Here is a 16,117-nt window from a genome sequence, read left to right as displayed (position 1 = left end):
ACAAATAAAGATTTTTATTCTCTTGTACAACCATTACTTCTATATTCAGCTGAGATATGGGGTTTTAAAAATAAAAATGTTATTGAGAAAATTCTTTTGCAATTTTGTGAACGTATTTTAAATTTGAAACGTAGTACCCTAAATTTTATGGTCTACGGTGAACTAGGTAATTACCCTTTAAGAATTGAAATTAAATGTAGAATGATTTTGTTCTGGTATAATTTAATTTCTGTAAACAAATTGTATCACTTACATGAAAATGGAAACACGAGTTTTAAATGGATATATTATGTGAAAATTTATTTTGGATACTGGTTTGAACTTTGTATGGAATTCACAGGAAACTTGTACATCAACTAAAGATAATTCAACGTTTAATCTTAAGCTAGAGACTTAAGAACCAATTTATTCAGAATGGTTTAATGATGTAGATGTTGCATCTAGAGGACAAATGTACTCCATGTTTAAGAGAACGAAAAAATATTGTAAAATTCCGTACATTATTTTGGTGCTCTTGTTTAGTATATTAGTATTACTTGTTAGTGGAGTCCCGGTGCTTCCCTTCTGGTCATTTTTCCAATCTGCCGAGCGCGTGTTTCCTTTTTAAAGATTTTTCCAGAAGTGTCAGATGATCTTTAAAAAGATGGGTTAGTCATTTGTAGTTGTTAAAGGCGTAGTTCTCGCTTATCTTTACTCACAAAATAATGTTTTAATTCTAAAATATATGAAATATATGTTAAAAGTTTCAGTTTATAATAAAGAGCTGATCATTTTATCGAGGGATATGCCAAGATTTTACAGCAATTTAGATTGTTTGGTATTTTATATCATACTATTTTGGAGCAAACAGAGCTCGAGGATTGGACCAGTTTTTGTAGTAGATGCAGATGTAATAGTTTGATATTGTTTTGTAAACTTTAACTTTAGCAGGACAAACAGTTATTATTCCCTGTCTCTGTGTTATAAAAAAATGTCCTGCTTGATAACCTAAATCGATTAACCTTAGTAATTCCCCCAATTTTCTCCAAAACATTTGTTGTAAACCCATCTGACCCATGACTTTTATTATTTTTCATTAGCTCAAAATTGCATTGCCACATCAATAATTATGTCCCTTTCATTTTTAAGGTGACATGACTCAAAGTTTTTTCTTGTGGTTATTAATCTTATTGTTTATGATAGAAGACATAACTCCTCTTCGGTGGGAGGGAGGGGCCAAAAAGGGCAAATAGTCTAAACAACATCCCTGTTAAGTTGTTCTTATTCTGTACGGCTAACTTAAAGATCACGATGTTTTCAAACTTGGTCTGAAGTATTACTTGGCTAGACTAAATGGTGTTTGGGAGATTTGATTTTCTCTCGTAGCACTCTGTTGGCTCCCAAGGGGTAGGAATGGGACCCAGATGGGGGATTCTATCATTCAAATGAACATTTTTGTAGTTACGGTCCCAAATAATGAGATATGGTGCCCTAAAGTAAAAAGGTCTTTGTCTGTCTGTCTATTTTCAACCCAAATCACCCGCCAGAAAAGCTACCATGTTTGCTTGAATGAATGGCATTTTCCTTCATTAAAGATCACAGGGGCCAAACATACGAAAACCTTTGTTTGTTTAAATGAACGACCTTGACGTACACAGGCGTTTAAATATTTAAATGTTTATACACTCTTTTTCTCAATAGTCATGAGGTCCAGACAAGCAGGTGATTGATACGAGCCCAAAGGGAATCTTGTTTTGTTGCTGCACAATGCCTTAAATACTCTTTCAGGCGCGCAGGTCAAAGGCAAATGTCACTTTGTCTGATGTACAATATATTTTGAATTCTGCTGAGCTGATTGAACTTAAAACACTTTATCAAGTTCTGTCTTGTGCCGGCTTGATTGGAAAACTTATGAGGCCTAGTGGCCACGGTCGCTGTAACTAAAGAAAGTATTTGCTTGCTTGGAATTCTATATACATGTAGCTTCAGGTTTGGATGTTAAAGGTCAAAGATAATATTACTATAAATAGAAAAACACTTTATGCATATTACTTCTTAGTTCTGTTGGGTTGTATGCACTCAGACTTCATCTAGTGCTTTATCAAAGAAAGACTGCCTTCCCTAGATAAAAAAAAAATCAAATCAAATAAAACCCAATGCTAGCTTATTAAGATTGTTTTTTATTCTTCAAAGAACAAGGAATATAGATACGGTAGCATGTTAAATACATCAATATATGTATACTTAATACCGGTTAGCTTGTAATGATAATAAGAATGAAAATAATAATAAATTTAAATAGAACAGTTGGTGAAAAGCATTAATAACAACCTCATTTTATTTTAAATGTAGCCACGTGTGTATGCCTAGCCTTACTGAAGAAAAACATGGAATACGGTTTTCAGTAATTTGTTTGATTTCAATAGTTTATATTACAAAAGTAATAACAATATGGCACTTACAGGGGATCACAAACAACACATCATTTACATATACAAAAAAGTATAGATGATGTATTGTAAATTATATACTCTATGATGTACTACATGATAGACAACTATTGTGAAATATCACAGGCATAAAAAAAATCACAAAAAAATATTATCGGATTTCTTATCTGAACAATAAATTCACATTAAATAGGAAGATTGTAGGTCATTGTATTTAAAACAATCATCTGTTTGTGGATATATCATATGTTAATTCAACGACAAAATATAAATGAAAGGTATATATCTATACTGATGTCATATTCTAAGAACGCAGCAGACCATTCCTATCATAATTTAATACATATATAAGGTGCCAAGAACGTTATGATAAATTCCTTGGACGGGTAATCATAACAGATACAATGCGTTAGATGTGGGTTTTTTTTTTCAAATATTAAACGATACACCAATCTACCCTTCAACGCAATATAGTAAAAAAAAAATCCAAAAAAAAAAAAAAAAATCAGTTATCCAAATAACTTGTCGTATCTCTACTCAACAATAAAACACAATGAACAAACAAATATTAGACAATTCAAGTCACTGGTCATATCACTACTAAACAAAACACAATGACCAAACAAATATTAGACAATTCAAGTCAGTGGTCATATCGCTACTACAAAACACAATGACCAAACAAATATTAGACAATTCAAGTCAGTGGTCATTTCACTACTACAAAACACAATGACCAAACAAATATAAGACAATTCAAGTCAGTGGTCATATCACTACTAAACAAAACACAATGATCAAACAAATATTAGACAATTCACGTCACTGGTCATATCGCTACTACAAAACACAATGACCAAACAAATATTAGACAACTCAAGTCAGTGGTCATATCGCTACTACAAAAACACAATGACAAAACAAATATTAGACAATTCACGTCACTGGTCATATCGCTACTACAAAACACAATGACCAAACAAATATTAGACAAATCAAGTCAGTGGTCATATCGCTACTACAAAACACAATGACCAAACAAATATTAGACAATTCAAGTCACTGGTCATATCACTACTTAAACAAAACACAATGACCAAACAAATATTAGACAAATCAAGTCAGTGGTCATATCGCTACTACAAAACACAATGACCAAACAAATATTAGACAATTCAAGTCACTAGTCATATCGCAACTAAACAAAACACAATGACCAAACAAATATTAGACAATTCAAGTCACTGGTCAAATCGCTACTACAAAACACAATGACCAAACAAATATTAGACAATTCAAGTCACTGGTCCTATCACTACTTAAACAAAACACAATGACCAAACAAATATTAGACAACTTTTCCGTGTAAAAAGAGACCTTGGTTAATCATACAGGGAAAACCATATCACATGCCTCCATTTCACTTATTACCTTTCATGGTATATTTATCTTTACAAGGAATGTTTTGATAAAGAAATGTAAATTTTCTTGGTAGCATGATTGCATCTACACGTACGTCCGTTTCAGGCAACTATAACTGTAATGAACTTATACGCGTTAATCGGCGATTTCGTCTTGTTTTATAACATTTAGCGATACAGTCTTTCCATTAAAAAATTCTTGAAAATTACAGTATAGTCGTTCTAATTAGTGTATACACGATAGTATTTTTGATACTTTTGATATATGTCTTAATATATTTCTACATGAAGAAAAAACAATATAACTAAAACTAAAGTTAAAACAATCATCTGCGCATATTTATGAAGAACCGTTACCAAAAACAAACAAACAAGAAAGAAAAAGCAAAAACTAAATACAAAATATCGGATATGTCAAAAGGGTTAAGAATTCTAGACTTCTATATACATTTCATACATTACAGACTATAAAACATGATTTAAAAAGTATGATAAACAATGAAAGACAAAAGATTAATATCACTTGATAAAAATAATAATCGTCAAAAAGTCTGTATTTAACATGTTACATATAAATAGACAACCACACAGAAACCCCATATTCGAGTTACGTTCCAAAACATTATATTGTCGGTGGGAAGTTATTATACCATATACATTTTAATACTACAGTCGAAAACCTGGGGTGACATGGACTTGAGATAGAACAAACAAATTCAACTAGGCTTTTGTTGTGTACATGCCAACATATTATCTTAATAACCGTTTTCCTTTTTGGGAACTTATGATCAAATATGCTCTGAACCGTTTCATATGTAACATAAATTTCACGTAGTCACGGGACCGTTCTGTTGGTCTAGAAAATGTTTGAGAAAATTGCTGGAATTGAGTAAAAGGATTCATCAATAATTTCATTCTTGGACGTCAGTACGCAATGTCTTCCACTGGAAACATACCACCGAAGAACTATGCAAGTCAGGGAACTTTTGCGAAATTCAATAGGTTATGTGTCATCACGTTCATATATATTGTGGTCAGAAAATAAAATCAAAGAAAATGAGATCGAACGAAATGTAAAAGAACTGTGATAACGGCACACAGTACTGCCATTGATGAGCGCGTGCCTGTGTTAGTAATTGTGTCTGCAAACATTGCCCCTCTACTTAAAATATCATTGCTGGTCTGACTATATCCTGCATTGACCGTCTCCGTGACAACCATTGACGTCAGACGCGTCACAAAGCTGTACCTTAGAGACAGTGTCAGTGCTTTTTGTTCGTATCTTTCTCTGTCCTCTTCCTCCTCTGACTTCAGGGCAAGATCTAGATAGTCTTTTATTTTCTGATACGCCCAAAGTCTTCGTCCGAATTGTAGAGTCTCTCCCGTCTCGGGTTCGGCGGTAGAATGAAAGGTCATGTCTTGGTCCACACCAACAGCAACGATCGACGCAGTCAAAGGAGTTGATGTGATGTCAGCTTCCGGTTGAATGTTTCCCGCTACAACTATTTCGGACCCGTTGAAGAAATTAGCAAACGTAGTCTGTGTAAGGTCTTCTGCTATTACAAGTTCATTAGGATATTGGAACTCTACATACCTCAGTATCACGGATTGTATTCCTCTGTAAAAATCATCCAGTTGTTCACTCGCATCTTCTTCCTCGTAAATTTTATAAGCAAATCCATTATTTTGAAGTGAGATTTTTCTCAGAAATTCAAAATTCACTCCTCTCCCAAATCCCAGGCATAAAATTGAAACTAAACCGTCATTATTTAACCTTTGGACGTTTCTCAATATAGCGTCTTTGTTCTGTTCGCCAGCAGTTTGAACGCCATCCGTGAGGAAGACAACTAGATTCCCTGTACTTCTCGATGCGTCGTTGAGATCGCCAACTCCAGACAATAGAGCGTCGTTGATGTTGGTACTGCCTCCTGCTTCCAATCTACTAACATACGACTTGGCAGAAGATATGTGCTCATTAGTCACCAAAACTGGGCCCGATTGTTTCCACCGGTTCACATAACCATTGAATATGATGATGTTGAAAGAGTCTTTTTCTCCAAGTCGCATCAATATCGAGTACATAGCCACCTTTACTTGACTAATTTTGTCCCCATTCATGGAACCACTTACATCAATGACAAATATCACTGTTTTGCTCATATCCGGTAAGCCAACTGGCGAAAAATAATGAACAAACGAGCCATTGTTGACAATTAGTGTCCCTCCGTTCGTTACTGGGGGTGTCAAAGTATACCTTAAAGTAATATCTCCTTTCAACCCAACATGTTCACCAGAGGAAGTTAACTGTGCCTCCATCGAAGGGATGTAAACAAGCTCTCTCTTGGTTTCGGATGCGTGTACTACAGTATTTAGTGAGGCAGTAGAGCTTGACGAGTACACTTTGGAACCTGGAAGAGTGTACGAAAACATTTCAATACCCTGGGGTTCTTGAAGCGAGGCAACAACAGTGAGATTTTCAACAACTTGATTGGGTTCTATGTGTATGTTTTGTGTATACTCCCCCAAAGCTTTTTTGATGAGTTCTTGATACGAGAGCTTGAACATAGCTTCAGAGTTTGCTGCCACGTTCATATAAACGACGAAGTTCTTCATCGCACGTCCAGGAGGTGGGGCAGCTTCCGACACTCGCCCAGCTGTCTGTCCGTCATCACGGGCCGCCTCGTAAGCCTCGTCGGCTTCTTTCTTCTCTTTCACCACGCCATGGAGAATACGGCCTTCACTTTGCATCGAAAAACTTGTAATGAAAGCTTCCGTGGGTACTTGGATTGAAAACATTGCTGTTCTACTTTCATTTGCATTATTTTCAACTCTGCTTGTGATGTACACATTAGCGAATCGGGAATATACGTTCGATTCCAAAACAAGCGTCTTTATGGAAGGGTTTTTCACTATATCGTTAGCAACACACGTGCATGTCAGTATCGACATGGCCACACCAATTAACAGATACATTGTATACGTACGTTCTCTCCTTCCAGGAAAAACAGGAAGTAAACACATCAATATCGCGTGTTTGTTCGAGTTCTATTTTAGTAACCCGTAAATGTTTATCCACTCACAACAGATTACTTATCGACTGGATGTGTCTGCTGACTGAAAGACTGTTTTACCGCCATATTTTGTTTTCAATAACCTCTGGAGTTGCCGTTAAGATAAAGTAATAAAGTTACAGAGATTCCAAATAGAAACATGAGGCATTATAAGGGGAATCAGGCTAATTAATCTATAACATTAAGTTGGTAGAAAATTTGACCCTGAAATGTGGGATTTATAGAGTAGCAGTATACATTTTAAATGTAAAGCACAGTCATCTTCATTAAAGTCTCTTTTCTAGGATATATGTAATTATTTATTAAAGAAGTGTATTGATTATTAATGTTTAATTGAAGTAATTGTATCAATGTAAGTCAAAACAGCAAAAAAAATGAGCTTATTCACGATTTGTTTATATTAAACTGGAAACTTGGGAGTTTGGAGCGAATATAATGATTTATTTAGACTAACTGCGCCCTATGTGCTCTTTTGTCTTTGACAGTTAGTTTTGGTTGGATTGAAGACGATGTTGAAAGTGATCAAATGTATTGTCAGTATCAATTAATTATACACCTCTTCATGAGAAGATAACATTTCTAATTGGTTCTAGCCACTTGATTCAAATGATGAAATTCATTACTAGATAAAATGATATTATACAGTTTTTCATCAAATAATTTATTTATTTATTTATTTTTTACTTATTTATTCCAAAATTGCTTTAGAATAACAGAAACATTTTTTTCTCTCTTAATATTAATTGAGGTCAGAGTGTAAATGTCAAAACCGCATGTTTGGAAGTCATACGGAATACCCATATTGTGTGCACAATGTACAAAGTACAAATTCGACGATCTGTAAAAATGCTGGGGGATATTTTTAGCTATCACTAATTTGTTGGCATGTATTTGTTACTATTTGTTATACGTTATTTGTAAACTTTATTTATTTTACAAAAATTGCGAATCGTGTCATATAAACTTTTATTAATCACTCTTGTTGGCCCGGACAGAAGCCGAGCTAGGGTCTTACTGTGGTAGGAAACAGGAGTACCCGGACGCCATGTAATACTAATTATATATATGTATTATATTAATGATACTTAAGCATCATATTATAATATTTAATTATTATATCAATTATATCATGATTGATATTTCATATCGGCGATTCTATTCAAATACATGCGGTTCTGTTGTTGAGTACCGTCGAGTATTTAATCTGAAAGCTATTTCTAAAAAAAAATCAGCTTTTATATTCATTTGTTATTCCTTGTTAGTCATTGCTTATCAAGCATGCAACATCTGTTCAGTAAAATGTTAAACATCGATAAATGTGTTATTATCAAGAGAGGCGACTGATGCATGTTCAGTTGAGTTTCAGTCGTCTATTATGCCGGACAGCCTTAATTACCACGTTTTCTTATAATTATCAAATAATAAATAAATGATAACAACCAAATGATAATAAATATGGAGTAACAAATAAATAATAATTATCAAGTGGAAACTAGAAATGTCGCTCCATGATTTAACGAGTGACACCTTTTCACGATACCATAACACCAGGTTAACGTAGTCGATAACCTGATGCCGCACTGGTTTAGGTAGGAATGCCGTTCATAGAGAAGTTTACAACACGTACAACAATACTGACCACCAATAAGTTACGATAGCTTAAAAAAAACAATCAACAAGTTACGATAGCTTAAAAAAACAATCAACAAGTTACGATAGCTTAAAAGACAATCGAGATAGTCCATACACTAAATTTCAATTAAAACATTAAATTCCGGAATATATTCACCGATGGCTGGGTCGGAAACTGCCTTTTATCATAGAGTGCCTTGCATGAATAAGAAAGGAAAATGTCATCGTTAAAGCCATCTGTACCTCTATACATTGTGGATGCATTCACAGACAGACCATTTCATGGCAATCCTGCTGCCATATGTCTGCTGAAACAGGCAAGTAAAGGCGGTTTTAACACCTATCGTATCCTCAGCACGGTTACCTGGGGATGGTTACACTAAGTGTTGTAACGGAAAGCGAATGGAAACACGGAACATCTGTTTGTTAGTTTGAGGGATGGAGGGAGGTAGCAGGAGACATGCAAAGATTAAGTTACACGTTAATGTTGAATCTTCCAGCACATGTTGGCGATGCTTAAACATGCCAGGATATTCGACAATATCTCAAAATATTTATATGTCATATTAGAGAAATTTCACTGTAAATTCTGAACATTGTGTATGGTACTTATTTGTAATTTATGTTTGAAAGAATAGGTTATAATAGTGTTCATTTATTTATAAGTTTATTAACTTTAGTGATTTGAACTTTAACAGTCGTTGTCTGAGGACGATATGCAGAAAATAGCTGCCGAAATGAATTTATCAGAAACGGCTTACATTCAGGGAGTTGACGGTGGCGATTGTGACTTTGAACATGGTGAGATTATTAACTTTTTCTTCGTGAAGGCTTCTTAACTAAATATATATTTATGAATTTAAATAAACATTGTTATGCGTATAATTTATAGATATTCTACAGAATATGCATCGTATGTTCATGCAAATATTCTAAGTGCTAGCTTTTGTTTGTTACAATAGGTTGGTCATAAGTTTTTTCCTTCATTTTTTTTTTTGCTTTCTCTGGTCATCTAATCAAGGAGACAGGTTTGGTTTGAGATGGTTCACGCCGACCAATGAGGTGCCTTTATGCGGTCACGCTACCATGGCTTCTGCAGCCGTCATATTTTTTGTCTGTGGTGAGTATCTAGGTCATCTTGTCTGCCTGGGGCAATTTTTAACTTTTCTCCTACGTTGAACTTTTCGAAATAAAAATGTTTGAACCAGAGACTTGTATATCAGGTATATACGTCTCTGTTTGAACTATGTGTTTTAGGTCACTTTGATATAGCACAATAGAACGACGGGAAAAAAATGATTCGGATATTATGATCTTTTAGGTAATGCTTGTACATTGTATTTGTTTTTAGTAGTAGCTAACGTGACTTCGTCCTCTGTAGATATATTTTCTTACGTTAATAAAACCACGTATCTCACTCATCAAAAGACTATAATTGTATAAGTACACCGTAATGGATAATACCAGAGACCTATATACTAGTATATAGGTCTCTGATAATACATATCAAATATTTGTACTCTGACAAACAGATATAATAATAAAAAGTGATTGTGACAACACCAGAGTCTGCTACTGGCCAGATATATGTTTAAGTTAAATTGAATATCGTTTTAAATCATTATTGTGGTTTGTAGACAATCCGTCGCCTAAGGTAACGTTCCAGACTCTCAGTGGTGACCTGGTAGTCCAGAGACAGGGACGTGGGATCACCATGAATTTCCCTCTCAACACTCCACAACTGGAGGTAAGTTATAAATAGTCCAGAGACAGGGACGTGGGATCACCATGAATATATAATTAAAAACTAGTTTGATATGCTAGTATTCATTTGAAATTTCATATATAATGTCATGTTATGATGAGCCATGATCGATAAGGGTTCCTTACTTCATTATTTGTATCACAGTGTTTCCATTCTACATTTTGTCAAAAGGGGATAAAAACGGTCCAAACGTCAGTTAACAAACTAGGTTCGATAGAGTATACATTTGAATACCGTCCATCCGCAGTTCAATGTAAAATATACCTTGATAAACGCCTGTTTCTTATTTAACATTAGAAAACGCCTGTATTACGGCTGTCTTTGCCCGGATTAAGGAAGTCAAGTGGCGTTTTGTTGATAAGATTAATAAAAGTTTTATCATGTAGACATCTGTAACAGATTGTTGTTAAACTGTTTATAGAAACAGGAACCTAACACCACCTGTTCCTGACGGCTTTCAGTAACAGGGCTTCATTGTGGAGGAGGCTCCAGATTATTCTACTTGTCTTTCACAAAACAACTGTACACATTTGTGTGTAATTATTGTCAGCTGCTGAATCAACATGGTGCTGTTTTTGACAGTTGTGTGGTTGAGGTATCATGTTATATTTTCTTTCTTTTTTTTTCATTCCAGAATTTTGAAAGTGTCGAAAAGTTATTAAATGTGAGTAAATATACTTATTCATATCTGCCTTGAAGTCCAAAATTTATAATATAAAATCTGAGTTGCCTAGTTTTCTTTTCATTTCAAATATACCGTGCACGTGCAATTTAAATCAAATGCTCTTCTGCTGCACTCGGTTAATTGTGAATGAAAAGGAATTGATGCACAGCATTAGAAGTGTTTGCGTGTGAAAACGAATATCATATCTTATGGTATTGTCTAGGTTATAATGTTAACACAAACATATTTCATTACCTTCTTTGTATATTACAGTCCGTCCTGTAATATACCTTGATTCTGTTATTATTTACCGTGATTATTAAAGGGAAAATGTTTGGTGATATCCGCCTGATTAAAGGTTAAGAGATTATTACATTCCCTCCCTAGTCGTTTGGCCGATTTTAATAATCTTTGGTCGAACGTTGTAAATGAACAAAGCATATAACTTGGCATATTAGTTAGGGTTTTTGATACAACTATCCCCATGGCAACACGATCTGGGTCTCTGATTGGTTTAAATTTAGATATTGTCTGATTTTAACCAAATTTGAAATATGAGGGTATTAGGATATGCCGAACAGCACTATATAGGATTTGTTGCCATGACAACCATGCTAAGGCAAATGCTGGCCTCTGATGGGAGTGTCCGATTTCGACCAAATTTGGTACATAAGGGAATTAAGGAATGACGAACATTACTGCATAGGCTTTGTTGCCAGGACAGCCATGCAAAAATAAAATAAAAAATGGTTGCCTTATGACCAGAGTAGTAATATACAGGATTTTTTTATCAAAAGTTTTGTCAGGTCAACTTAACCTAAACTAGTGGGTTAGTTTCAGTGAAATTACAAAGTGATAGTAGCCACCATGTAGAGATGAACATGCATCATTTTTTTCTCAAAAAAAAGTAATTGCCATAGGAACTGTACTCCTTGGTAACTGACCAGTATAAACAGGGTTATCAATCAACGGTAATAAGTTTTCTAAAAAGAAGAGGAAACAAAAATGAAACAACAATAAAAAAAAAAACATTGCAGAGATAAAAGTATTATAATACACTGTATATAGCCGTTTTAATGGTAAAGTATTAACACCGGAATCACATATGCGATGCGAGTCTCATGAGTCTCGAGGAACTTTATTTTCTCATTGTAGTTGGTTATCAAGAAGGAACTGATCGACAGCGTACATTATTCCAGTGACACAAAGAAACTGTTAGTGAGACTCAACGACACTTGTTCAAGGTATGATCGGAGACCCTTCAACATATCATCTTCTCTTGATTTACACAGACCCTTCAACATATCATCTTCTCTTGTTTAAGTCGCGAAAACAATCTCCCGATTTCCAGTTTAACGCTACCCCTGCTTCTAATATCACATTTTCTTACACCAGAAATTTCTTTGTCGTACAATTATCAATTACACCTTGTAAAATGGTTCATAACTACAGCTTCTTTTTACCACCATTTTTCTTTACTAAGAGATGACCTGGAGAGCATCCGGCCAGACATTACGAATTTTCAAAATGTGGAATCTTCAGGACGAATTCGAGGTGTCATAGTGACTGTGAAAGGTGATAACGGAAAGGCGGACAAACAACAAAATACATACGACTTTCTGTCCAGATATTTTGCTCCGTGGAACGGAATACGGGAAGACCCGGTCACAGGTAGGAACCGTTTCCAAATAGAAAACGGAATTGTGGTGCATGACCTTTAAATATCAACAGTTTAAATAAAAAAGCATGTTGTGTATCACCCGACACCGTCACTACCATTTCACAATTCTGTTAATTGTTAATTAGAAAGCTAAATAATTCTAAAGATGTTTTCAGGAATCCAGACATGCTTTTATTTTTAGCTACATGTAGTATCAGGAAGCCATGCTCATTTTAAATCTTTCATGCGGATTAACCCCACAAAAAGCATTTCTGCATCTGGTTAGCATTTGAAACATACAATATCAACACCACATATTTCAAAATAGACCATAGACACAATTACTAACCTGATATATGATACTATTAAGATGGTTTACCTATGAAATTAAATTTCAGGGTCCGCCCACACTGTACTGGCCGGCTATTGGTCGGGGGTTTTAGAGAAGAAGACAATGCACGGTAAGATAAACTGCTATTAATTCTGTTAAGTTTGTAAATAAATCAGTTAAGTGGTGTGTTTTTATAATGTGTTAAATCCCGATAGCTTACTGGGGCATGTTCTGTCTCCTTCAGCCCGTCAATGTTCAGCACGAGGCGGTGACGTCACTGTTCATATCCGGGACGATGGGAGAGTGGACCTAACAGGAGAGGCAGCAGTCGTGCTCCGAGGGTTCTCTGACGATCTAAGAGTTTTCTGCTGGTTACGGATAATAAAAAAGTATCTGTGGTCTGAGGGGATCATTGAATGATAAAATTAATGTTTAGCTGGTTCACTGGGTAAATGTTTTGGTCACGATGAGTGACCTAATGTACTCCCTGTAGGGATACCATCAGCCCCTAGAATATGTCATGGTAAAACAAAGGCACAGACTCGCCATTTGATCGGTACCATGCCAAAAACTGAGCAATCACTAAGCTGGTGACAACATATCCCAGATTCCTGTACACCAGGATATCCAAAGAATCGTCCTTAGGTAGCAGTGACTGCGCCTTCGATTAGGCCTTGGCATATTCCAGAGGGTGCAGAAAGAAAAAGTGAGCAAAACTTCTCGAGTATCAAGGATGACTAATTTCTTATGAAAATGACAAAATCGTTGTTTTTGAACACATGCATCGGGTATAGAGGCATCACCAACCATCTCCGACATGGAATCGGGATTTGCCAATTCAGCATCACTAACCACTTAACAAAATTCCTAGGGGATACTATTGGCTACGTCCCCTTAGCAGTTAACGACTGCTCAAGACTAGACTTCTGGAAGGCAAGTTTACCTGTACAAATGAGTTTTCAAATATCCTTAGCTGCATCATTTTTGAGTTGTTTTTTGTTGTTGTTTTTCCACATTTATATTTTTAAATGTTACACAAATGTTATAAAGTTCCTGTACTTTATTGTCAGGGGCATACATTCTGAGATTTGTATATAATAATACTTTTATTTAACATTGAAGGAATCAAAATAATCGTTAACAGATTAGTAAGACTATTACGGGTGTTCAGTTGAAATTTTAACTAAAATGGCACAACTTATTAATTTTCACTTCAAAATAAATCTTTTATATTTTTTACGAAGTAATGTAAGAATTGATTATCAGAGGCATACATTTTTTAATTATTTTAAAAACGCTATATCAGGTTTTTCCTTAATACCACTATGATCTGTATAAGAAAAGTGTTCACCTTGAGCGAGAACCCGCGGTATATCTCCAATGGCTGCATACGCGAATCTTGTATTTTGTCATAAGAAGGCCAAAGAGTATTCAGTGATATGTGGTGTGTTCACAGTAATTATGTTGAAAGATGTATACACAAATATTATTAAAAATGTCTATAAGTATTGACGATACACTTTATTGTTGTTACACTAGTTTTTCATTAACATTCCATGTTGAGTGTTGAGAAGAAAGGATTCAGAATAATGTCTACTTCCGAGTCTTGTGTATTATATGGCCTTTGTACATTTTGTATATATGTATAATATGGCCTTTGTACATTTTGTATATAATTATGTATAATATGACGTTTGTACATTTTGTATATATGTATATGCATAATATTCAAGATATTACTAACTTTTTATTAGTATTACTTTTTTTTTTAATTATATGAGAAAAATGTCTTTCGGGTAATTATTTTCACTAAAGGTATATTGATTTACAGTGGTGTGTAGAGAACGATCATTTGTTTGACCAATAATTATGAATGAGTGTTGTTAGCAGTAATGATCAGTGCTGACTAACACTAAATAAAATATATATTTTTTACACTTTTAACTCGAGTTATCGTTCTTTGAATGCAACTAAGCCATGATGAGGTAACGAGTTCACAGAATATACTTACTACTTTTATTTTTCATTTCAAATATATTCAATAAACATACAATAAACAAGACGATATTGTAAATAGGAACAGGTGTCACAGACACTAATGTCAACCTATCGCCATTACTAAACTGTAACCTAAAACTTCGGCACATGGTAACACTATTAATCAATACAGCAACACTCGCCTTAGTGAAAAACTGTAAGCTATACATACTTCGGAATAGACTGAACAACATAAATCACACATGGGATTTATCAAAATGTCGCTATTCATCAGAAGCATTGTTTATTTTTTTTTTTCTTTTAATTTTTCTACATATTCGAAGGTATCCTATTGGTCTGTAATTGTGCAAATTAAACGGTACTGATATGGTAACCATGGCTTTCAGGTGGCCATGTTGGAACCGTTAAGTGTTTCTCGCTACTATTTCTCAAAAACAGCACCAGATGGATCTAAAGTCTTATACACGTTTCCTAAGGTTATATTTGTTAGTGGTTGTCATGTAATTTTCAGACTGATCTGGTACATACAATGTAGTTCAAAAGGAAAATACGACAGATAAATATCCGGAATATCTCGCATTACATCCTGCCAATGTATCGAACGACCACCATACTTCTGAAACGGCCATTTATATTCAAAAGACAATATAGATCTTTGAACATGCTTGATTCATGAATCCTAGTCATGACTGTTCATATTACAGATACATTCATTTGGCAGCAAGATCACACTATTGCGGACAAGACCTAATGATTAACAAGTTATGTTAATACTACAGATAGATTAATTTGACAGCAAGATTGTGGACAAGACCTGTTGGGCACCGAGATTTGTTATATTAGTGTGTAAAATTCCCTATAAAACTTTAAAAAAAAAAAAAAACAGTTTTGCTATTATATTTTGCAAACAGAAAACAGGTTCCCTGGCCCGGTCTTTTAAGTTTTACTGTCCGCCCTCGCGTGATTACGAAGGTAGCATTTCGATTTTCCTGCGATCCGGGGTAAACTTGCAATTTGATTGGCTGATGTTTCAAGAGTGTCCGGGACCTTCCACGTAAAGTTGACGTCGGTCAGCTGGTTTCTGTTTCCGGTGTAAACAAACATGGAAGGATCAGCCCGATTTGCTTCTTACGATGAAGAACAGTT

At 34.8% G+C, this 16,117-nt stretch overlaps 2 protein-coding genes across 2 annotated transcripts; one reads left to right on the top strand and one right to left on the bottom strand.

Annotated features, from left to right (window-relative positions):
* Positions 1-2,138: 2,138 nt before the first annotated feature.
* LOC117331639 (inter-alpha-trypsin inhibitor heavy chain H4-like) lies at positions 2,139-6,897 on the bottom strand. Its single transcript, XM_033890471.1, has one exon. It carries the CDS (start codon positions 6,869-6,871, stop codon positions 4,898-4,900), a length of 1,974 nt encoding a protein of 657 aa, XP_033746362.1. The 5' UTR covers positions 6,872-6,897; the 3' UTR covers positions 2,139-4,897.
* A 1,810-nt stretch (positions 6,898-8,707) lies between these two features.
* On the top strand, positions 8,708-14,910 carry LOC117331628 (phenazine biosynthesis-like domain-containing protein). The gene is made up of 9 exons (XM_033890462.1): positions 8,708-8,870; positions 9,252-9,354; positions 9,575-9,673; positions 10,191-10,300; positions 10,953-10,982; positions 12,138-12,226; positions 12,466-12,653; positions 13,041-13,103; positions 13,218-14,910. Exons 1-9 carry the CDS (start codon positions 8,772-8,774, stop codon positions 13,391-13,393), a joined length of 957 nt encoding a protein of 318 aa, XP_033746353.1. The 5' UTR covers positions 8,708-8,771; the 3' UTR covers positions 13,394-14,910.
* The last annotated feature ends 1,207 nt before the right edge of the window (positions 14,911-16,117 follow it).

Source organism: Pecten maximus, chromosome 1 (assembly GCF_902652985.1).
Source record: "Pecten maximus chromosome 1, xPecMax1.1, whole genome shotgun sequence".
NCBI lineage: Eukaryota > Metazoa > Mollusca > Bivalvia > Pectinida > Pectinidae > Pecten > Pecten maximus.
The sequence above is the reverse complement of the archived record's forward strand: the minus strand, read 5'-3'. Positions and strand labels throughout refer to the sequence as shown.

What these genes read in the sequence shown, in the direction of transcription:
- LOC117331639 (XM_033890471.1), bottom strand. Translation starts at nt 6,871, where the DNA reads ATGTGTTTACTTCCTGTTTTTCCTGGAAGGAGAGAACGTACGTATACA.
- LOC117331628 (XM_033890462.1), top strand. Translation starts at nt 8,772, where the DNA reads ATGTCATCGTTAAAGCCATCTGTACCTCTATACATTGTGGATGCATTC. An exon ending in CGTCATATTTTTTGTCTGTG is followed by an intron (nt 9,674 to 10,190) that starts GTGAGTATCTAG and finishes TGTGGTTTGTAG; the next exon opens with ACAATCCGTCGCCTAAGGTA. An exon ending in ACGGGAAGACCCGGTCACAG is followed by an intron (nt 12,654 to 13,040) that starts GTAGGAACCGTT and finishes ATTAAATTTCAG; the next exon opens with GGTCCGCCCACACTGTACTG.